This window comes from Arachis hypogaea, chromosome 10 (genome assembly GCF_003086295.3).
Source record: "Arachis hypogaea cultivar Tifrunner chromosome 10, arahy.Tifrunner.gnm2.J5K5, whole genome shotgun sequence".
NCBI classification, from domain to species: domain Eukaryota; kingdom Viridiplantae; phylum Streptophyta; class Magnoliopsida; order Fabales; family Fabaceae; genus Arachis; species Arachis hypogaea.
Window position 1 is genome coordinate 95107830 of NC_092045.1, and position 24138 is coordinate 95131967.

The 24138-nt window shown below is 42.4% G+C and overlaps 1 protein-coding gene across 1 annotated transcript; it reads left to right on the forward strand.

The window, feature by feature from the left end:
• Positions 1-1936: 1936 nt before the first annotated feature.
• On the forward strand, positions 1937-4467 carry LOC112715987 (protein POLAR LOCALIZATION DURING ASYMMETRIC DIVISION AND REDISTRIBUTION). The gene is made up of 3 exons (XM_025767828.3): positions 1937-2407; positions 3222-3676; positions 3955-4467. The coding sequence occupies exons 1-3, from the start codon at positions 2068-2070 to the stop codon at positions 4288-4290; spliced, it is 1131 nt and encodes a 376-aa protein (XP_025623613.1). The 5' UTR covers positions 1937-2067; the 3' UTR covers positions 4291-4467.
• Positions 4468-24138: the final 19671 nt, after the last annotated feature.

The following is a 24138-nucleotide window of genomic DNA, read 5'->3' on the forward strand; positions in this document are numbered from 1 at the left end:
TGAGGTCGTGCATACATTCATAAGCATATATTCCAAAACTCTCTTAATGAAAGCACTTTAAATATTACTTACCAATTTATTCATCATATGTTGGAGTTTGTGAACAAACACCTTGATCATTATCTTGTATATTACTGTAGAAAAACTTATATGGCACACCTTTATCATATCACTAATATAAGAAATCTTAAGAATAAAACAAATCTAGTTATGGTTGAAGTTTTTTCAAAAATTTTCTACCGACAAAGAAGCTTCTAACTATCATATACACATCCCCACTAACAATATTCTAACTACCATAAACTCTTGCAACCCTTAGTTTTTCTAATTTTAGCTGAATATTATTCATTTTCAGCCTTGAATTAGATCTGGTATGATCATTTGTGCTCAAATATATTCTCACCCAGCCGCATTCTTCATTTGTACCCAAGTTTTTAACGGTTGCTGTAATATAAAATTATTCCAACTTTACAATTTTGACTTCCACATCATCTTTTCATGCCAAAGCCAAATTTCTTGCTAGACCACTTGGTTCTACTAGGGCGCAATCTTTATAACTATATGACCTTAACTTTTCTTTCACTTTTTTGAAATTGATTTTTCATTTGGCATAAAAAAAAATTTTGCGGAGTAGGGCCTATTAATTCCTATTAATTTCGCATAAAAATTTTTCGTCGGCGTTGATGGTGGCTGACGGAGGTGCCGCTATGCGGCGGTGATGGAGGCAGGGGCTAAGGAAGAAGAATGGAAGGGAAGAAGGACGAAGAAGAAGAAAAGGCAGAGAAATTCGAAGCAGGATTGGGGGAGATTACAAAAACGGCGTTGTTTTCGTCTCCAAAGACTTATATGTACTGTTACGAAATGCTCCATGCCACCTGGTTTCCGTTATGGCCACCTCAGTGCCACCTCTGCTAGCTCATCCTTTTCCGTCCAGTGCAAACGGCTGAATTCAACGGAAGGACATAAATGTCTACGTTTTTCAGGAATCAAGAACTTGAATGTATTTTCCATTCTTTGAGGACAAAAATGTCTGCGAAAAAAAAGGTTAGGAACAAAAATGTCCTTTACACTTTTTTTTATTAAAATCATTTATATCTTTGAATATCATTATAGATATTTATATTTACCTGTCTTTGCTATTATTCTTAGGTAAAAATGAGAAAGAGAAAAGTCATTCTATAAAAAAATTAAAATATTAATTAAAAGTGACTAGAAAAAATTTATTTATATACTTGCTCATATTTCGTATTGTAATTTAAAAAAAAAAAAGAACGGATGACAATACATTTAATACATCAAATTTAAAGTCAGAGTCTATTGTGAACTAATAACTAAAAAAATCATTATTGGATTTGTGTAATGAATATAATACATCATACCAAATAGGGAATTTCATTGTAATTTAAATTTTATATTCAACTAGAGCGTATTTGTTTTCTTTCTGCATAATTTGCTTGGAGTAGCTCCGTGCAGTAGGTATGAAGTATGAACTAATCGGACAATTTAAGTTAATTTTTTATTTGTTTGTCTATGGTAGTTTTTAATTTGACAGTTAAAAGTTAATTTATTACGAATTTAAACTCTATTTAATAATTAATCTGCTAATGAGTTGGTGCAGCATAAGATAAAATTGAAGTATTTCAACACTTATTTAAACGAAATAGTGAAGACTCCACCATTTCAAATTGAATGATAATTTAAGTTATTAGCAGTAATATATCAGTATTTTAAATTTTTTATTTTAATTGACAGTATTTCATTAAACAAATAAATAGAAAGTTAGAAAAAGACGAAGAGACCAATAAGATAAAATTAAAATATTTGAACTTATTTAAGCGAACTAGTGAGTTGACCATTTGAACATTCTAAATTCATTGGCAATTTAAGTTACTAGCAGTAGTATATTAGTATTTCATTAAACAAATAAATAGAAAGTTAGAAGAAGACGAAGAGACCAATAATTTTTCCCTCCAAAACTCAGAATGTGAAGTTAAGTGAACTATCATCAAGAATTTAATGCCCCACACTTATCACAAGTCACAATAAATCGCAGAACAGTGAGTAGCTATGAATCGTAACAATGAGACTCCAAAGAAGAAGAAGAGCCTCTTATTTGAATCCTCAAACCCAAACCTTACTAACTTCCCACGCCGCTTAAGCGTCGCAGATATTCTTCTCACCGGTGACGAAGACGAAAACGACGCTAATTCCATGGCCGGCGTCGGAAAACCTTCGCTGTCTGCCAGATGCTATTCGCCTTGGCGACTTCTTGCTAGGTTGCTTAAGGTTCTGAGGCACACTAAGGGACACACAGTGGCTCTGCGACGGAGGCAGCAGAATGAGACTCCTCAGTCCACCGCGACGACGCCGTCGCTGATAAACGTATCAAATGGCAGTAAGGAGTTCGGTGAGAAGCTCTGATTATTTTTTTCCGATTTTTTTCGTTAAGTTAATTTTGGTAATTTTAACTGTTTTGTAACTTGCTTATGCTTATGCTTCATTCGCATGTGAATAGTGATGTACACAAAATTTTACCTGAGTCTTTGATCCGACTGTATTTTTTTTTGGTGACTTTTGATCTGACTGTATTTAATATAGTGGATTGTGATTTCATCTCTTTGCAATTTCTGATTAACCTACACCTTTGTAATTAACCTAATGCGATTTCCTAGTTCAAATCTTGAAATTAGCAAACATTTATGGGAGTATTATTTTGTTTATTAGCGGGATTAAGATTCACCGTTGTATCTGTTGATCGATCGTTTTTGTTTATATGTTTTTCCCATCCTGGAGGTGATTAGTATGCCATCAAATGCTAAAATACTAAAATATATTTATTTTACAGAAAATCGCTAGCAGTCTTTAACAATTTTGGCTAGCATTAGCGAGCACACAAAAATTTTACTAATTTCTGTGTGCAAACTCTGGTAAATGTATGTAAGTGCAACTGTATTGACTCCTGAGTGCAAACTCGATAAATATAGGTGCAAATTGTATGCTTCTTGCATGTAAGGCCTGTAAATGTGGGTGCATAATATTACTAGTTCAAAATAATAATATTTGCTAGCCATGAAACATTGATATTTATTTTATTGTTTGGTATAACATGCAAAATTGTTTCACCCGTTCCTTCTCTTCGCAATTTCCCTTCATAATCAGTGACGAGTTATGCATTTTTCTCCTTGATAGTTACTTCATAATGTTGTTGATGTGTTTTGCAGGAGAGTTGCACGATGATGCTTCTTTTAAGCTAGGAGTTGGTTGTGGTTTACTATATATGATTGCAGCTAGTAAAAATGAGCTTGGGAAGATGGTTGAATTGCGGAAAGAAATGGAAATGCTCCTTCAAAATGTGAAAGGGGTACTGCAGAGTAAAGATGCACTTATCAAGCCATTGAAGCAGAATGAGGCTCTTGCCTGTTCCATAACTGATGTTCAAGAAGTTTCCGACTTTCACAGTCCCCTTTCAGTTCATTCAAAAACACCATATGTTCACCAAGAGTCAACAAGTGCAGTGGTTCATAAACATTTTCTAGAATATAATATAAATGACCGTAATAAACTTGCAGAAGAAATAAATGAGCTTGAGGCAGAATTTGAAGTTGAGTTAGAACGGTTGCAGCTGTATATGGATAGAGAAGCTGTGTATGAAGATGCAAAACACGAAATATTTAAGGTAGAATTTTCATAGAGTAATTCTCATTCGTATATTCATTTTCTTATTCTGATATCTATTAAATCAACCAAGAACAATTTTGTGTCCGTCCATCAATATCAATTTTATCAAGTGAAATTCCCTTTGAGGGATGCATCTACAAATATCTCGTTACTCTTCTGTTTAGAAAAGTATTGTGGGGTTAGTTTAATCTGGTATGAGAAGGAGTAACGGCTTTTTAATAAATTTTGTTCTTGGTTATTATCCATTCCATAGTGGCTGAAAGCGGTATTTGGCAGGTAAATGCTGAGGACTCCCATTCAAAGAGCCATAGTTTGAGTTCTGGTGAAATAGTGATGGACCCGCAAGGAGCATGTGCTGATGTATCTTTTGCAGTTCCTCCAGTTGAACTGGAGAGAAGATTGCATGAACTGCTACAAGCAAGAATGCAAGAACAGATATCGGAGTTGGAGTCTGCTTTAGAATGCACCACTCATAAGCTTGCTGAGAAAGAGATTGAGGTTACTTGGTGGAAAGACACTGCAAAACTTGTGTCGCAGCACCTTCCAGAAACTTCTCGGTTTACGTTCCGTCTTGATCCTGATACTGCTTTGAAGTTGAGTCAAGTTGTATAGCTTTTGAAAGAGTGAAGTATAGGCCATTGTGGTTTTTGCACAACGTAGTAACAACCTGTTGCTCCATTTTTTCTTTTCATTTAAATTTCTGGTTCAGTCATGGAGCATATAATTTGGACTTTGTCAACATTTTTTGCGAAGGTCTCTATTTTTATTTCTCCTTTGTGGGTTAGGAAATCTGTGTTTTCTGTAACACAATGATCGTTACATTGGCAGAAGGACGCATTAATCAAACGCTCCATATTTACGTGAACGAAGAAGAAATATTTTTACTAAAGAAAAAGTTGAAAAGTCGATTTCTATCATTTTGATTTCTATCATTTACTTTTGCCTGTTGAAGGACCACAGCAGACAGCACATAAGTGTAGATTTTTTAATCAAATTGTCCCCTCAACCCCCGGGGGCGCCCCCTTCTTTTTCCTCCTCCTTTGTCGTTATTTGTTTATTTATTGGTCATGGATCGTTTTTTTTAATATTAGTTCCGGGATGACGAAAAACACAAAATGGGCTTTTCTGATCTTTTTCTGAGTTATGGAAAGAGTCAATGATTGGCCCGAAATCACTCAGCCCGTTTCCTGAAGAGAGAGACGACCCATCGCTGGGAGCATTTTGGTGATTGACTGAAAAGTGAGGGATAGACCGAACTAAGGGGAAAAAGTGAGGCATTTTTGTAAAAGTAACCCTAGGAAACGCTGGGATAGGACTGGCAATAGATACGGTAGGGTAGGGTTTAGATTCTACCCTAACTCTATTCACGGGTTGAAAATTATTTTAAAATTCTACCATACCCTACTTACAGGTTGAGAATCTCTCAATCCTAACTCTACTTGCACCCTAAAGTTCTAAACCCTACTTTACCCGATTTTATCCGCAAAAACAAAAAAAATTCAAATAAATATAAAATTCAACAAAGTTCAAATTAAAATCAAAAACAATAAAATCTTAAAGAAATCCAACATAAAATTACAAATAATATGATTATTAAATAGCTTAGTGATTATTTTAAGTTTTTATAAGAAGAAAATTGTGAGTAGAAGACTCACTTTCTTCACTACATACATGTTCATACCCTGGCCCAACACCAAGGGCCGGGTCCAAATAATCTAAAAGTTCAAATTTTAAGATTGGCCTTCGCCACACACCGACCTTCATAGAAGAGGTCGGCTTCGACACAGACTTCTTTCCAAAGAAGTCGGGCTCGAGGGATAGCTGACAGATAACACTTATTCAAATAAGTAAATGCCCCTAAAATCTCTCAACCCACTTCTAGAGGCCATATCTCCAACGGTGGTTATTGGATCACCACTATAAATACACTGATACCCTTTAGGTATCGCTAAGTTCCAATACTCTCTAAACCTGCTTAATCCCTTGCTGACTTAGGCATCGGAGTGTTTTTGCAGGTACCATTCCCCATTCATTCACAAATTGGACGGCAGCTCCCAGACGCTAACCAAGTTGGAGACCACCTTCTTTTGACGTTTGCGCTGATCCTTCAAGTCCGATCCATCTGTCTTAGGTTACCTAGGTAACATTGGCACCGTTGCCGAGGACCTTGAACGATCATCCAGTAATGGCGGACGACCAGCCTTTGGATGGGGACACTGCATCTGATTCAGAGCAAGAGCAGTTAGATGCAGCCAACAACGATAGGGCTATAGTATCTCTGCACGGAGCAGGTGCCTAGCACCACGAAGGCCCTTCTGATGAAAAAGGCCCCAGGGAGTTCACTCAGAGGTGTATGGACCAGAAAAATGGGGGCAGCCTCACACTGCCGACCTCATGGGATTACTCCACGGCCACCAAGAACAGCTGAAGCAGCTAGAACAAGAACTAGAGCGACAGCGAGAAGCAGAGAGGAACCTGAGAAGAGAGGTCGAGCGCCGAAAAGAGCTTGAAAAAAAGCTCTTGAGGTTGGAATCCAATCTCCGAGGTCGAAATTCTCGTAGTGACTGAGAAGACTCTCTGTTTGGGGAGAAGACCCGTTCAATGAGGACATAATGAGGACGAAAGTTCCAAGGAACTTCAAAAGCCCCGATATGGACCTACATGATGGGACTACCGATCCAAAGCATCACTTGAACAATTTCAAAAGTCGGATGTATTTAGCTGACGCCTTTGATGATACTCGCTGCAAAGCCTTTCCAACGACTCTGACAAAAGCAGCGATGAAGTGGTTCGATAGCCTCCCCCCAAGGTCGGTCACCAGTTTCAACGACCTCTTGCATAAGTTTCTTATGCGATTTTCAATCCAAAAGGATAAAGTGAAGCATGCACCGAGTCTCCTCAGGGTAAAACAGGAGATTGGAGAACCTTTGAAGGACTACATAGAAAGGTTCAATAAGGCGTGCCTAGAAATCCAAGACCTACCTACAGAGGCAGTAATTATATGCCTAGTAAATGGACTCCGAGAAGATCCCTTCTCCCAGTCCATCTCAAAAAGGCACCCGACTTCTTTAAGTAATGTACAGGAAAGAGCCGAGAGGTACATCAATATGGGAAAAACGCCAGGCTGCGAGAACCAAGCTGGCGACCTAGGTACTCTCACCCATCGAAGGAGAGGGAGAAGGAGTCCAAGAAAAAAGAAGAATTCGGGCCTGAAAAGGTAGGAGATACAATTCCTACACTTTTCTATGAGTTTCTCTAATCGATGTCTACAGGAAAATTTGTCACACTGAAAGACTACCTCCTCCTAGACCCATCAAAAACATGAAAGGGGGAAGTCGTAGCAAGTACTGCGAGAACCATAAATTGTATGGGCTCTCAACAAATGATTGTTACGACCTGAAAAATGTGATAGAAAAGCTGGCCAGAGAAGGTCGATTCGACAGATATCTCATGGAAAGGTTGAACCATCATGGCAAGAGGAAGCGAGATGAGGAAGATTGAAGAGACCCACCACCACAGACCCCGGAAAGACATATACATATGATCTCAGGGGGATTTGCTGGAGGCGGTCTCACAAAGTCATCTCGCAAGAGGCACCTGAAGGAAGTCTACTAGGTCGTCGAGGGCGAAGTTCCCGACCTTCCAACCATCTCTTTCACTAAAGAATATGGGAAAGGCATCGTTCCTGAACATGATGATCCGGAAGTGATTACTATGATCCTTGCCAACGCCCATCTGCACAGAACCCTGGTAGATCAAGGGAACTCAACCGACATCCTGTTCAAACCAGCATTTGATAAGCTAGGAATGGATGAAAAGGAATTAAGAGCTTACCCTGATACCCTATATGGGCTGGGGGATACACCAATAAAGCCACTAAGATTCATACCCTTACACACAACTTTTGGAAAGGGAATGAATTCCAAGACTCTGAGTATCGACTTCATCGTCGTCGACGTGGGTTCGGCCTATAATGCTTTAATAGGCAGAACAACCCTAAGCCGGCTCGGAGTAGTGGTGTCCCCCCCACCTTTGCATGGAATTTCCAATGCTAGATGGAATTGCAACCATCAAGGGAGATCAGAAGCAGGCGATAAAGTGCTACAATGAAAGCCTAAACCTGAGAGGGAAAGGCAATGAGTTTCTTTCTATTGAGCTCGGAGGAGTCTGAGCTAAAGAAGGGTTACGACCACAACCCAGGGGAAAAACTGAAGAGGTACAGATCGTAGAGGAGGAAGGAAAGAATACCAACATATGAGCCACCTTGAAAAAAGACTTGAAGCAAAAGCTTATAAGGCTCCTACAAGAGAATTCTGACCTCTTTGCCTGGAAAGCCTCCGACATGCCCGAGATAGATCCCAAACTCAAGGCACACAAGCTGTCAATATACCCAGATCACGACCTGTTCAGCAGAGGAGACGAAAGCTCAGACCTAAACGGGCTCAAGTAGTGGAAGAACAAATACAAATCCTCCTAGAAGCCAGCTTCATCAGAAAAGTCAAATATTCGACTTGGCTGGCAAATGTAGTGCTAGTCAAAAAATAGAACGGCAAGTGGATGATGTGCGTCGACTACACCGACCTAAACAAGGAGTGTCCAAAAGACCCATATCCACTTCCAAGTATTGATACCCTAGTAGATTCCAGCTTGAGGTATCAGTACTTATTGTTCATGGATGTGTACTCAGGATATAACCAAATTCCGATGTACAAGCCGGATCAAGAGTAAACATCCTTCATCATGCCTAGAGCAAACTATTTCTATGTGGTTATTCCTTTTGGACTAAAAAACGCAGGAGCCACGTATCAAAGGGTGATTAATAAGGTGTTTGCAGCTCACCTTGGGAATCTAATGGAAGTATATGTAGACGACATATTAGTAATACCAAGGATGAGGCTGGTAGCACGAAATTGTGATCAATACTTTTCACAAATCAAATAATCCCCGGTAATGAATCCAAAAACTTGGTGTTCAATACCATGGCATAAACACAACTTCGCACAACTAACCAGCAAGTGTACTGGGTCGTCCAAGTAATAAACCTTACGCGAGTAAGGGTCGATCCCACAGAGATTGTTGGTATGAAGCAAGCTATGGTCACCTTGTAAATCTTAGTCAGGCAAACTCAAATGGGTATGGTGATAAACGCATAAAACATAAAGATAAAGATAGAGATACTTATGTAATTCATTAGTAGGAATTTCAGATAAGCGTATGAAGATGCCTTCCCTTCCGTCTCTCTGCTTTCCTACTGTCTTTATCCAATCCTTCTTACTCCTTTCCATGGCAAGCTTAAGCAAGGGTTTCACCGTTGTCAGTGGCTACCTCCCATCCTCTCAGTGGAAATGTTCAACGCACCCTGTCACGGCACGGCTATCCATCTGTCGGTTCTCGATCAGGCCGGAATAGAATCCAGTGATTCTTTTGTGTCTGTCACTAACGCCCCGCCCTCAGGAGTTTGAAGCACGTCACAGTCATTCAATCATTGAATCCTACTCAGAATACCACAGACAAGGTTAGACCTTCCGGATTCTCTTGAATGCCGCCATCAGTTCTAGCCTATACCACGAAGATTCCGGTTAAAGAATCCAAGAGATATCCACCCAATCTAAGGTAGAACGGAGGTGGTTGTCAGGCACGCGTTCATAGGTGAGAATGATGATGAGTGTCACGGATCATCACATTCATCCAGTTGAAGAACAAGTGATATCTTAGAACAAGAACAAGCGGAATTGAATAGAAGAACAATAGTAATTGCATTAATACTCGAGGTACAGCAGAGCTCCACACCTTAATCTATGGTGTGTAGAAACTCCACCGTTGAAAATACATAAGAACAAGAGTGATCATTGGCTTCGGTCCCAGAGAGGGAACCAGAAGAACCAAGATCTGATCTAAGAACTAGATGTCCAAAGATGATCAAAGGATCTAAAATAATCCAAAGATTCCAAATACAATAGTAAAAGGTCCTACTTATAGAAAACTAGTAGCCTAGGGTGTACAGAGATGAGTAAAAGACATAAAAATCCACTTCCGGGCCCACTTGGTGTGTGCTTGGGCTGAGCAATGAAGCATTTTCGTGTAGAGACTCTTCTTGGAGTTAAACGCCAGCTTTTATGCCAGTTTGGGCGTTTAACTCCCATTTTGGTGCCAGTTCCGGTGTTTAACGCTGGAATTCCTGAGGGTGACTTTGAACGCCGGTTTGGGCCATCAAATCTTGGGCAAAGTATGGACTATCATATATTGCTGGAAAGCCCAGGATGTCTACTTTCCAACGCCGTTGAGAGCGCGCCAATTGGGCTTCTGTAGCTCCAGAAAATCCACTTCGAGTGCAGGGAGGTCAGAATCCAACAGCATCTGCAGTCCTTTTTAGTCTCTGAATCAGATTTTTGCTCAGGTCCCTCAATTTCAGCCAGAAAATACCTGAAATCACAGAAAAACACACAAACTCATAGTAAAGTCCAGAAAAGTGAATTTTAACTAAAAACTAATAAAAATATACTAAAAACTAACTAGATCATACTAAAAACATACTAAAAACAATGCCAAAAAGCGTACAAATTATCCGCTCATCAGAGGCCGACCTCTTGACTGACCTCTCGCAAGTCTTCAACACCATTAGGATGCACAGGATGAGATTGAATCCCGCAAAGTGCACCTTCGCGGTGGAGGTTGGAAAATTTTTGGGATTTATGCTAACATAAAGCAGGATAGAAGCTAACCCCGATAAGTGTAGAGCAGTCCTAGAAATGAAAAGTTCGACTTGCTTGAGAGAGATCCAGCAACTGAATGGCCGACTTGAAGCTCTCTCCAAATTCTTGGCTGGATTAGCATTAAGATTCCTACCACTTTTCTCCCTACTAATAAAAGGATGCTAGTTCGAATGGACTCCTGAATGCGAAGAAGCCTTCCAGGAGTTCAAAAGGTTTTTAAGCCAACCTCCAATTCTGACCCGACCTAAAGTCAGAGAAAAACTCGTCCTGTATTTGTCTGTAGCTGACAAGGCTACAACATCAGCCCTAATACAGGAAGACGAGGTCGGGCAGCATCCAAGGTACTTCACCAGCAAGGTTCTACAAGGCCCCGAGCTAAGGTACCAAAATCTCAAAAAGTTTTTGTATGCCTTAATAGTAGCCTCTCGAAGGCTACGGCCTTATTTTCAAGCTTACACAATAAAAGTTCGAGCGAACCAGCCCATGAAGAAAATTCTTCAAAAATCAAACATTGCGGGCAGAATAGTTCAATAGGCCATAGAGCTATCCGAGTTCGACCTCAGGTATGAAACTCGGACAGCAATTAAAGCTCAATGCCTCACCGACTTCATAGCAGAATATGCAAGAGATCAAGAGGAAGCCTCCACAGCGTGGGAGTTATCTGTGGATGGCTCTTCCAACAAAGTCGAAAGCGGTGCAGGCATAATATTGGTCAACCAAGAAGGGATTCAAATAGAAGTCTCCCTCAAATTTGAATTCCCGGTTTTCAATAATCAGGCAGAATATGAAGCTTTAATTGCCGGGTTGAAGCTAGCGGAGGAAGTCGGTGCAGCCAAAATAGTGGTCTTCAGCGACTCTCAGGTGGTGACCTCTCAAATCAATGCGGAGTATCAGGCTAAAGACCCCAATATGAAAAGGTACTTGGATAAAACTTTGGAGTACCTTAGGCGGTTTTCGGAAACCAAGGTCAAACACATAACTCGAAATCTCAACAGCAGAGCAGACGCCCTCTCCAAGTTAGCAAGTACCAAGCCAAGAGGGAATAATAGAAGCCTGGTCCAGGAAACTCTCCAAGAACCCTCTATCACAAAAATAAAAGGTAAACAAAATGTCCTCGAGGTATCCAGATTGGACCTTGGATGGATGATCCCACTAATATAATACATAAAATTCGACATCCTACCCAAAGAGAAAAAAGAGGCAAGAAAATATGGAGGAAGGCACAGAACTACACCTTGGTGAAGAATATTCTCTATAAAAGAGGAATATCCACACCATTTTTAAAGTATGTCCCAACCTCAAAGACAACAGAAGTTTTAAAGGAGGTCCACAATAGTATCTGTGGGAACCATCTTGGAGCAAGGTCCCTGGCTAGGAAAATCATCATAGCGGGGTTCTATTGGCCGGTCTTGCAGAAAGATGCCTCCGAATTCGTAAAGAAATGTCAGCCATGCCAAATGCATGTAAACTTCCACGTTGCTCCCCCCGAGGAACTCATCAACATAACTTCTCCATGGCCTTTTGCAAAATGGGGATTAGACCTACTAGGGCCCTTCCCCCAAGCACCTGGACAAGTGAAGTATCTAATAGTAGGAGGAGACTACTTTACGAAGTAGATCGAAGCAGAACCATTAGCTACCATTACAGCCCAGAGAAGTTGGAAGTTTCTCTACAAGAACATCATTAAAAGGCATGGGGTCCCCCAATCTATCACCACTGATAATGGAACTCATTTTATCGACTCTACCTTCAGAAACTTGGTAGCCAGCATGAATATCAAGCATCAGTTCATCTCGGTAGAGCACACACAAGCAAATGGGCAATCTGAGGCAGCCAACAAGGTTATACTGGCTGGGTTGAAGAAAATATTGCAAGATGCAAAGGGAGCCTGGGTTGAAGAACTCCCTCAAGTACTATAGGCATATCGGACTACACCTCAGTCCGCCATAGGAAAAACACCCTTCCGACTTGCTTATCGCATAGAAACCATGATACCAGTTGAAATCAATGAGCAAAGTCCAAGGGTGAGATTCTATGACGAGGTTGGCAACGTCCAGGCACATAAAAAAGAAATCAAGCTACTCCCTGAAGTCCAAGAACAAGCTCGGATAAGGGAAGCAGCGTTGAAGCAAAGGATGACAGACAGGTACAATAAGAAATTCATTCGAAGAAACTTCATCCCAGACGACTTGGTCTTGATTAGAAATGACATCATCGTCAACAAGTCGGGGGTAGGAAAACTCGCTACTAATTGGAAAGGGCCATACAAGATAAGCGAGGTCCTAGGAAAGGGGTACTACAAGGTAACCGACTTGAGCGGTACCGAGCTACCAAGGTCGTGGCATGCTTGTAACATGAAAAGGTACTATAGTTAGAAGCAAACTCCACTCCTTGATGTACTCTTTTCCGACTTCATGGTTTTTTTTCCAAAAGAGGGTTTTCCTGAAAGGGGTTTTAAGGAGGCATCAAAGTGGGGGCTAGGGAAAAATAAGTCTTAAAGATACCCCTAGTAGCAAAAGTTACCTCTATTTATAAATAAAGATCTTTCATCACATCTCTTTATAAATTCCATTATTATCATTGTTCTACGAAATGTGCCGATTTAAACTCGAAAAAGCGTAAAAATCCCATGACCGACCTAAGTGGTCGGTAGGATGAAAGGACGAGGTACAAATCTGTGTAAAGAGGTTACAAAAGATGATCATGCATGAAAACTCGGGAACCTTACGACCTATTAGTCGGAGAACCCGAGAAGAATCGAAATACATCACGAAAATAACCTAAGTCATGAAAGCAATTCAATAAACAAAAATTGAATATGCAGGAATACAAAAGATATGAGAAAAATCGTACAAGCTGTTTTCGAGAAATCATACAGTAAAAAACAGCCTGCGTGGTCAAAAAGAGTTTTCCACAAAAACCTAAAGAAATGCAAACAAGAGCATGCACACGCAGGGTATACCATAAAGCCCTTTATCCAAAAAAGGGCAAAGCAAATAAATCCATTTTTTGTTAATGGCCAAAAGACCGAAAAGAGTCAAGAACAAACCAGGACAAACATAAAAAATAAAATTGTCCAAATAATGGCCCACAAACTGGGCCCTAACAAAGCTAAATCAATGGGAAGGTAGATTGGGGACATCCAGAGCAGAGGAGCTCGGATCCGCAGCAAGAGTTGGAAGGGTCAGAGCGGTCTCTTCAGCAGCAGAAGTCGGAGACTCTAAAGAACTCGGCAGGTATCCCTCTTGTTGCTTCCCACAAGGAAGAGATTCAATAAGCCTTTGCCCGTGAGTCTTCAAGTCAGAATCCGTCTCAGGACAGGGAGGGGAGACAATAGCTCTATCAATAACAATCTTGTCGGGATGAAGGGGAGAAAGGTCCAAGCCAGGAGCAATGACTCCGACTTGTTCCTTAAATATCCTCCAAGCCTCCTCTGAGCTCTCCGCCACGGAATCCTCTAAGTCCTGATAGGCCTCCCGATTCAACTCAAGCTGCTTCTGAAGATCAATGTTATCAACAGAAAGTCTTACATAATTCTGCTCCGCCTTCTCCTTCAGCCCCTCCGCCATAGCACACTGATTCATGTGCTTCTTCTCCCTCTCCTGAAGCCTGGTCAGTTCCTCCTTCATCCAGGCCACCTCTTCTTGAATCTGCTTCTCATCCTCTTGGTAAAGGACAACCCTCCTCTGAAGTTCCTCTATAGTTTTTTTTAGAAGAACCCAAATAACTCAAGGGAGTTTTGTCCAAGATATCGAGGAAAGCGGTACAAACCCCAGAAGACCGAACCCCTTCCCAAACCAAGACTTAAAGATAAGGGAAGATGTGCTTCCAAACAAATTTAGGACCATCGAAGCCAAATTCTCCAGTAGCAGAACTGGACTCCGAGGTCTTTCGTTTCTTTTTTTCCAGTTCAAGAAGAGGTCCGGCTAGGGGGATAAGGGCAGGAGGAGGAAGAGGAGAAACAGAGGCTGACGTTACCATAATAGGGCAAGAAGAGGTCCCTAGATCATGAGGAGGAGGAGAAGGAGGAGGAGGAACGCCAGCAGCCCTAGCCGCATCAGCTCGAGTGCGAGCCCTCTTCTTGGCGTCCTGGAATTTTTGATAGGAAGCACTGGATCCACTCTTCACCATTTCTTAAAAGAAGAAATAAATAAACAATTAGTTTACAAATCAGAAAGCATCACAAGTCGGGAAATATTCTACAAAAAGAAAAAGCTACCTAGTTGGGTCCGCCTTTCTCACACATTTCTCAGCCACCCTACTCTTATTCACCAATTCAGAAAACACCCTAATCTCCATTGGGGCAACGAAGCTTTGAATATCGCTCCGAAGACCTCCCTCATATTTAATACACTTCCATTCAGCAAAATCTTCAGGCGGACCTTGACAGATACGGGAAAAGTGACATAACTTCCCAAACCTACTAGTATACTCAGTAACAGTCATCTGTCTCTGCTTTAACTGCATCAATTCAAGTTCCTTGTCATTTCTGGCTGAATTAGAAAAGTATTTCTTATAGAACTTTGTCCAAAAAACCTCCCAAGGAATCGCAGCACCATCTGGCTGTAAGATATGTCGTGTTCCCTGCCACCAATACTGTGTCTCACCTTACAGTTGATATGTCCCAAATTCAACCCATTGCTCTTCAGGAACCTGTTGAGCCTGCAACGCCTGTTCCATAGCCTGAATCCAATTATCTGCATCAGCAGGATTTGAGGTTCCCCTAAAGGTCAGAGGGTGAACTTTTAGAAATGTTGCAAGTGTCATAGGGTCGTCCTCATCATTATTGTTCCCGTGATTACCATGGTTTATCTGATTACCAAGTGCCTTGGCTGTCGCTTGCATAGCTGCAACCATATTTTCCAAGGCAGCCATGAAGTCTACTAGATCAGTCCCTGGCGGGCCAGGAGTAACGGTGGCTATCCTACCTCTACCTCGCCCGCGGCCGCGTTCGTGAGTCGACATCTGGTCCCTATACACACCAAACAAGTGATATTAAGTTGATCAGTCTTAATATCGCAGTTCTAATACTTTAAGTTCCAAATGCATGCTCACAAACATTTATGCCATATATATCAGTTAGATATCCTAATAGCACTTAAACACAAATACAGAGAATGCACAGAAGCACAATCAGTCCGTCTTTCAGGCTTTATAGGAACGAACTGCTCTGATACCAATATGTAACACCCTACCACACCGAGCTTTACGCTTAAGTTGTAAAACAGAGGTGGTGTGGTATTATGACCTCTAAAATAAAATGTATACATGTAATAGCAGAAAGATTGTAATATACTAGGAGCCTTGAAGAATAGGGAAAACAAAAATCGCGAAATAAAAGCACAACGCTCAAGAAATGAGTTAACTTGCGTGCTAAGAAAGTTATAACCATCAAACATGTTCATACCCTGGGTCGAGCTGTCCGACTCGGGATGTTCTACAGACAAAGCGACCGACCTCTTTAGGTCAAGCGGACCGACTTCTTTGCAAAGAACTCGGTCCAAATCGACAGGAAAGCCCAAAGAAGGGCCCAACTCAAGGAATACGATCCCGATCCAAGGGCAGCGCAAGCCTATAGAGATAAGGGCGGTTCCATGGAAGATAAGCTGACCTCGACAAAAGATAAGATAAGATAAGATAACTAACTTATCTTATCTAAAGAAGGTCACCTCTCACCATTATAAATACACTGGAGCACCCAGGTATAACTCATACTCTGATTCTACTCAATACTTGTTTAATACCCTTGCTAACTTAAGCATCGGAGTCCCTTGCAGGTACCCCCCACCCCTCGGTGACAAGGGATCAGCAGCATTCTCAGTTCCACAAGTCGGACACACCAGCTCCGGCTGCTACACAGCTGCCAGACATGTCAGCTCCGACCAGCACAAGAAGATCTCATCCGAGATCGACCTATAGTTTCAGGTAACCCTCGGAACATTGGCGCCGTTGTCGGGGAACCTGGAAGTCATCCCATCACCATGGCGGACGACCATGACAACGACCACGATTTAGGTTTGGAAGATAGAACACCGCACAAGAACGCGGATGTTACACTCAAAGATACTCCGGAGCCCAACAGGACAAAAATTCATCAAATCCAGGAGTGATAGAGGCGCTTCACGATCGATTAAAGCAACTCGAGAAAGAAGCCCAACATCAACGTGAAAAAGAAGAGGATCTGTATCGGGAGATAAGGCGACGCTGAGAATTAGAAGATAAATTTCTAAAAATCGAAGCCGATCTCAAAACTAAAGCTACTCGATCCACTCCAGAGGATAGCTCTCGCCAGGATCAAGATCCATTCACCAGGGAAATTATGAAGACCAAAATTCCAAAGGACTTGAAACTTCCAGATATGACTCTGTATGACGGCACTTCAGACCCCAACCATCATCTCAGCAATTTCAGAAGTAGAATGTACATCACTGACGCCTCAGATGCAGTTCACTGCAAAACCTTTCCAACAACTCTTACCAAGATAGTCATTAGATTGTTCGACAGCCTACCTCCAAAATCCATCTCGAGCTTCGACGACCTGGCCAAAAAGTTCCTGGCCAGATTTTCCATACAAAAGGATAAGGCTAAACACGCACCTAGCCTACTAGGAATCAAGCAAAGAGATCGGGAGAGTCTTCGTAACTACATGGAAAGATTCAACAAAATATGCATGGACATACAAAGTCTACCAACAGAAGTTGCCATTATGGGCCTTATAAATGGCCTACGAGAAGGACCGTTTAGCCAATCTATATCAAAGAAGTACCCTGCATCCCTGGACAAAGTACAAGAACGGGCGCAGAAGTACATCAACATGGAGGAGAATTCTCGACTTGGGGAAGCCTCGAGGTTCGGTTCCACCTACCGAGATAAAGATAAAGAATCCAAGAAAAAGGAAGATTGCTCCGGGGAGAAAATAAAAAAATATCATAACTACACCCCTCTTAGGGTATCCTTGGTAGATGTTTACAAAGAAGTCTGCCATACGAAAAAATACCCCCAGCTCGGCCACTCAAAGGCAAAAGAGGAGGAGGAAATCAAAACGAATACTGTGAGTATCATCGAGTCTGAGGACATTCCACCAACGAATGCTTCGACTTGAAAAATGTCATAGAAAAATTAGTAAGAGAAGGAAAACTAGATCGGTTTTTGGCCAATCAGGACGAAGAGCCAAGAAAAAGAAGAAGGGATGAAGATGTCGAACGGTCTGAGCGATCAGCTCGCACACCGGAGAGACACGTCCACGTGATACACGGCGGATTTGCAGGAGGAGGAATCTCCAAATCATCTCCCAAGCGACATCTCAAAGAAGTATACCATGTCGAAGGAAAGAAGGAGGCGCTAGACATCCCAGCAATCATGTTTACCAAAGAAGACGCATCCGGAATCATCTCAGGACACGACGACCCCATGGTCATCACTATCATACTGGCAAACGCTAACCTCCACCGTACATTAATTGACCAAGGAAGCTCCGCCGATATCTTATTCAAAACTGCCTTCGACAAGCTCGGCTTAGAAGAAAAAGAGCTAAGAGCATACCCGAACAGCCTATTCGGACTTGGGGATACCCCAGTACAACCACTGGGATACGTATCGCTACATACAACCTTCAGAAAGGGGAACCAATCCAGAACACTCAAGATAGACTACATCGTCGTCGACGTAAGCTCAGCCTACAACGCCTTAATAGGTCGGACAACGTTAAACCAACTCGGCGCAATAGTTTCAACTCCACATCTATGTATGAAATTCCCAACTGCAGAAGGGATAGCTACAATAAAAGCAGATCAAAAGATGGCGCATCGCTGTTATAACGAAAGTCTAAACCTCAGAGGCGAAGGAGGAAAGTTCCACACAATCGAACTTGGTGGAGTTCAGAAGCGAGAAGAACTCCGTCCACAGCCCGAGGGTGAAGTAGAGAAAGTTCAGATCAGAGACACCTCGGATAAGACAACTAATATTCGCACGATCCTGAAAGGAGATGCAAAAGAATCACTCATACAGTTCCTACGAGATAATGTTGATCTCTTCGCATGGAAAGCTGCCGACATGCCAGGCATAGATCCCGAACTAATGAGCCACAAGTTGGCAGTCTATTCGAGATCCCGGCCGGCACAACAAATACGAAGAAAACTCGAGCCAGAACGGTCTCAGGCTATAGCAGAACAGGTGCAAGCACTACTAGAGGCAGGGTTCATAAGAGAACTTAAGTACCCACTATGGCTAGCAAACGTCGTCTTGGTAAGAAAGTCAAATGGGAAGTGGCGAATGTGCACCGACTACACCGACCTCAACAAAGCCTGCCCAAAAGACCCTTATCCACTCCCAAGCATCGACACTCTAGTAGATGCCTCATTGGGATATAAGTATCTCTCGTTTATGGACGCATACTCGGGGTATAACCAGATCCCAATGTATCCACCGGATCAAGAAAAAACCTCGTTTCTAACACCCAAAGCAAACTATTGTTACATCGTAATGTCTTTCGGCCTAAAGAACGCGGGAGCTACTTATCAGAGGCTAATGAATAAGGTCTTCTCAGATCACATTGGAAAAATCATGGAGGTTTACGTGGATGACATGTTGATAAAGACACAAAGTGAAGAAACATTACTGTCCGACTTGGTTCAAGTATTCGACACCATACGGAAGCATGGCATGCAACTTAACGTGGCTAAATGCACCTTCACCGTGGAAGCAGGTAAGTTCTTGGGCTTTATGCTCACACAAAGAGGAATCGAGGCAAATCCAGATAAATGCCAGGCCATACTCAACATGAAGAGCCCAACCTGCGTCAAAGAGGTACAACAATTCAATAGGAGATTGGCGGCCTTGTCCAGATTCCTAGCAGGGTCAGCGATAAGATCCCTCCCTTTCTACGCTACTTTAAGGAAGGGAAAGAACTTCGAGTGGACAACGGAATGTGAGCAAGCCTTCTGAGACTTCAAAGAATTCTTGGGGCGGCCACCTATCCTATCTCAACCACGAGAAGGAGAACCACTCATATTGTACCTCGCAGTAGGAAGCCGGGCAATTGCCTCAGCACTAATTAGAGAAGACGAGGGTGGCCAACAACCCGTCTACTTCATTAGCAAAGCGCTGCAGGGGTCAGAGCTGAACTACCAGAAAATAGAGAAGTTTGCCTACGTTCTCATACTCACATCCCGACGACTTCGCCAGTACTTCCAAGCGCATACCATTAAGGTTCGGACCAACCAGCCCATAAAGGGGATATTGCAGAAAACAGATCTAGCAGAAAGAATCCTACAGTGGGCAATCGAGTTGTCCGAATTCGACCCCCAATACGAGGCGCGAACAGCCATTAAATCACAATACCTAGCCGACTTTATTGCAGAATTCACAGACACCCCGAAGATCCCCATAGAGTGGAATATATACGCGGATAGCTCTTCGAATAAAATCGGAAGTGGTGCAGGTGTGATAATGGAAAGCAACCAAGGAACCCAACTTGAGCTTTTCCTCAAATTCGGATTCCCGGCCTCAAATAACCAGGCGGAATATGAAGCGTTATTAGCTGGTTTGAAGCTGGCTAGAGAAGTTGGAGCTCGGAAACTCAACATCTACAATGATTCACAAGTCGTTACCTCACAAATAACAAGGAGCTACCAAGCCAAAGATCCTACAATGAAAAAGTATTTGGATAAAACAAAGGAACAGCTCGGAAAACTCGGGGAATATAGGATCTGCCACATACCCCACGAGCAAAACGCCCGAGCTGATGCACTCGCAAAACTAGCCAGCACCAAACCAGGGGGCAATAATAGAAGCCTCATCCAGGAAATACTACAGAACCCGTCAATATCGGAAGAAGAAAAAGTCCTAGCCATAACAGGTCGGGATCAAGGATGGATGACCCCCATAATTAACTACCTCAAAACAGAAGCGCTCCCTACAGATGAAAAGGAGGCAAAGAGGTTAAAAAGGGAGGCACAGTACTACACTATCATAAACAACACCCTATACAAAAGAGGGATCTCAGCACCATTGTTAAAATGCGTACCGACCTCCAATACAAAGGAAGTCTTGGAGGAAGTACACAGCGGCATTTGTGGCAATCATCTCGGAGCGCAAGCTCTCACCAAAAAGGTACTCCGGGCGGGATTCTATTGGCCAACTCTACGAAAGGAAGCTACCGAATTTGTAAAGACATGTTCACCATGTCAGAAGCATGCCAACTTTCACATCGCCTCGCCGGAAAAGCTCATCAGCGTGACCTCACCCGGGCCATTTGCAAAGCGGGGACTCGATCTTCTCGGACCCTTTCCCCAAGGATCGGGACAAGTCAATTTCCTCATAGTAGGGGTAGACTATTTCACAAAATGGATCGAGGCAGAACCCCTAGCCAACGCTACTGCTCAAAGAAGTCAGAAATTCCTATATAGGAACATCATTACAAGGTTCGGGGTCCCATACTCCATCACCACAGATAATGGCACCCAATTCACAGATGTAGGCTTCAGAAAACTAGTGACCGACTTGAATATAAAACACCAGTTCACCTACGTCGAACATCTCCAAGCCAATGGACAAGCCGAAGCAGCCAACAAAGTCATATTGGCCGGGCTGAAACGGAGACTACAAGAAGAAAAGGGAGCTTGGGCCGAGGAACTTCCACAAGTCCTATGGGCGTATCAAACAACCCCCCATTCTACTACGAATGAATCACCATTTCGATTAGCATACGGAGTGGAGGCAATGATTCCAATAGAAGTCGAGGAAGGGTCTTCCCGAGTAGTCCACTACAATGAACAAACCAACTCTCAACTTCAAAGAGAAGAGCTTGACCTACTTCCGGAAATCCAAGAAAGAGCTCGGATCAGAGAAGAAGCACTAAAGCGGCGAATGGCTGTCAGGTATAATCAAAAGGTAGTGCAAAGAGGTTTTGCTGAGAATGATCTCATCTTAATCCAAAATGATATTAGAACAACTCGACCCGGAGAAGAAAAGCTGGCAGCCAACTGGAAAGGACCCTACCAAGTCACAGAAGTACTTGGGAAAGGCTACTACAGACTGTCCGAACTCGAGGGACGAGAACTCCCCAGATCATGGCACGCCTGTAACCTAAGAAGGTACTATAGCTAGGACAGGTAAAAGATCTCATCATAAGATGCACTCTTTTTCCTGAAAAGGTTTTTTAATGAGGCGTCAAGATTGAGATTTAATCCGACTTAAGGGTACGAAAAACTCCCGCATGTATATATTTGCACTTTCTTTGAATAAAATTCATTTCAGATATTCTACAAATTCCCAAGACACATTAATCCGAAGAATTCATCGTCCGATTATAAAGCAACGGATCGACAGAAAGTGAAGAACAGATTCACTGTATGATCTTGATAGGAATGATCGACCGACAAAGGTGAAAACGCGATTCACCTAAAGGACGATCAAACCGGGACAAAAACCACCATCTACAAATCGGCAAAGATGAACACAGAAATAATGCAAGAAGTTATCGAAAGTGATCCCAAAAAGAACCTGACGAGGTCTTATGGATTGCTATATAATAACTTAAAAAGACTGGCCGACACTAAAAAGTCGGACCAAGTCAACCCAAGTTATCAACAAATCCCTGGAAAGAGGTCTGGTCAACCCTATTAAAGAGGAATTGCTATAACTTAGAAGAGATCGACCTAACGAAGTCGGTCTCCTACAAGACAAGTTATAAAAGTAATCCCTGAAAGAGACCTAACAAAGGTCCAAGAAAGAGGATTACAAAAATAACTTAGAAGAGATCGACCTAACGAAGTCGGTCTCCTACAAGACAAGTTATAAAAGTAATCCCTGAAAGAGACCTAACAAAGGTCCAAGAAAGAGGATTACAAAAATAACTTAGAAGAGATCGACTTAACGAAGTCGGCCCCCTACAAGACAAGTTATAAAAGTAATCCCTAAAAGAGACCTAACAAAGGTCCAAGAAAGAGGATTACAAAAATAACTCAGAAGGGGACCAACACAAAGAAATCGGTTATGGGGCGCTAAAAATACAAGCAAAAGCGAGAAAACCGACAAACAAGTCGGACCTATACAAGTCACGACCTCAAAGGATCCAAGTTACAAACAATAAAGTACAAAAGCAATCCAAAGAGGTCAAGCAGCAAGATTCTAACACTCTCAGAAACCATAAAAGATACCATGTTAAAGCGCAATAAAAGCATAGTATAATAAAGCTTCAAGAGGCCACCAAAATCTACCTTAGAAAGCTACTTTTGTTTTTCAAAGTAAAAGTTGCCAGGCAGGCAACTAAAAAGCGTCAGCAGTTAAACAAAACAATAAAACAGTTCAAAAGCCCACAAACCGGGCTATTTACACAAATACTTAAAAAGAAGATCAGCAAAGATCGGAAGCCTTCCCGGCAGCATCAGTACGGGGAGAAGGATGACGAGTCTGAATAGGCACAGCATCTACAGTTCCATCATCCCGGTTCAAAATCTGACAATCCGGATCAGACGTAACTAGAGGAATCGAGGAGGTCGACACCTTGATAGAAGGCACTGGGGGGGTTTAACATCATCATCGGGATCATCTGGGACAATCTTGCCATCCTTTACTACGTTATCAAGACTAACGAGAGTCAAGTCAGCATCAGGAGCAACAATCCGGAACTGCTCCATCAGGTTCTCAGAGGCGGCAGTTACGCTGCCCACAAGGTGACCCTGAAGCTCGGCATAATTAACCCGAGCAGTTTCCAAATCATCCCGGAGATGCATTAACTCCCTATAAGCTGAGACATAGCTATCCTTGTGCTTCAGTGCCATGTCCTCAGCCAACTTCAAAGAAGCAGCCAAAGCAATAGAGCTGGCCTTCTCCCCCTCCAGTTCCTTCTCTACCTTCGCCAACTTCACCTCTAACTCATCCTTCAGACCCTTGATCCGATCAAATTCTGATTTGGCCTCCTCCATGAAGGATTTTGTGGCATGAATCGGGATCCCCTGAACAGTTCGAAAAATAGCCGCTCCCATATGTGCCATTTTCACACTACTTTTGGTTATAAAATCCAGATGCTGAAGAAGAGACACATCGTCCATGGAGAGCCCACCATAGGGGGCAATATGCTGGTCAACAAACTCGACAGCATCAAAATCCGGGGCATCCAGGTTAAAGGGCTCGGATGTTTTTTGCTTTTTTAAGGGAGGAACACCAGAAGCAACGGCAGAAGTCTGTGGAGGATCGACCTGACAAAACCGAGGAGTAGGAATTGCTTTCCTCGGCCCGGGAGAACTCGGCACAGGAGGCTTCACTGAGACCTGAGAAGATCCCTCTCCGGCCACTTTGGCCGAGATGTTCAGAGCAGCAGTTGCCTTCTTTGCCTTTTTAAAGGCCTTCATGGAGTCGTTGTTCTTTGACATCTCTGCAAATACAGAATCAGCCATAGCAAAGAGTTACAGTCACAATAAGAGGAAGAAAAAATTAAGAAACAAGTGTAGAAACAAGTCAGACAAGTACCCAAAATAATCCGAACCAAGGACAGGTTATTCAAAAATCTTTTTGTATCAAGATGGGGTGGTGCCCCCCATAGATCCTCAAGAACAACAACAAAGGCACGCTCAACATCATCAAGCATCTCCCAGGTATAGCGAGACACTCTCACATCCCTCTGCCACTCTAGAGGGAAAGAAGGCTCATCATTTTCATCAAGAAAAAAAGGGCGGGCCCCCTCGACATCACAAACCCTAAAGAAGTAATTCTTAAAGTCCTTAAAAGACTCATCATACATAGCAAA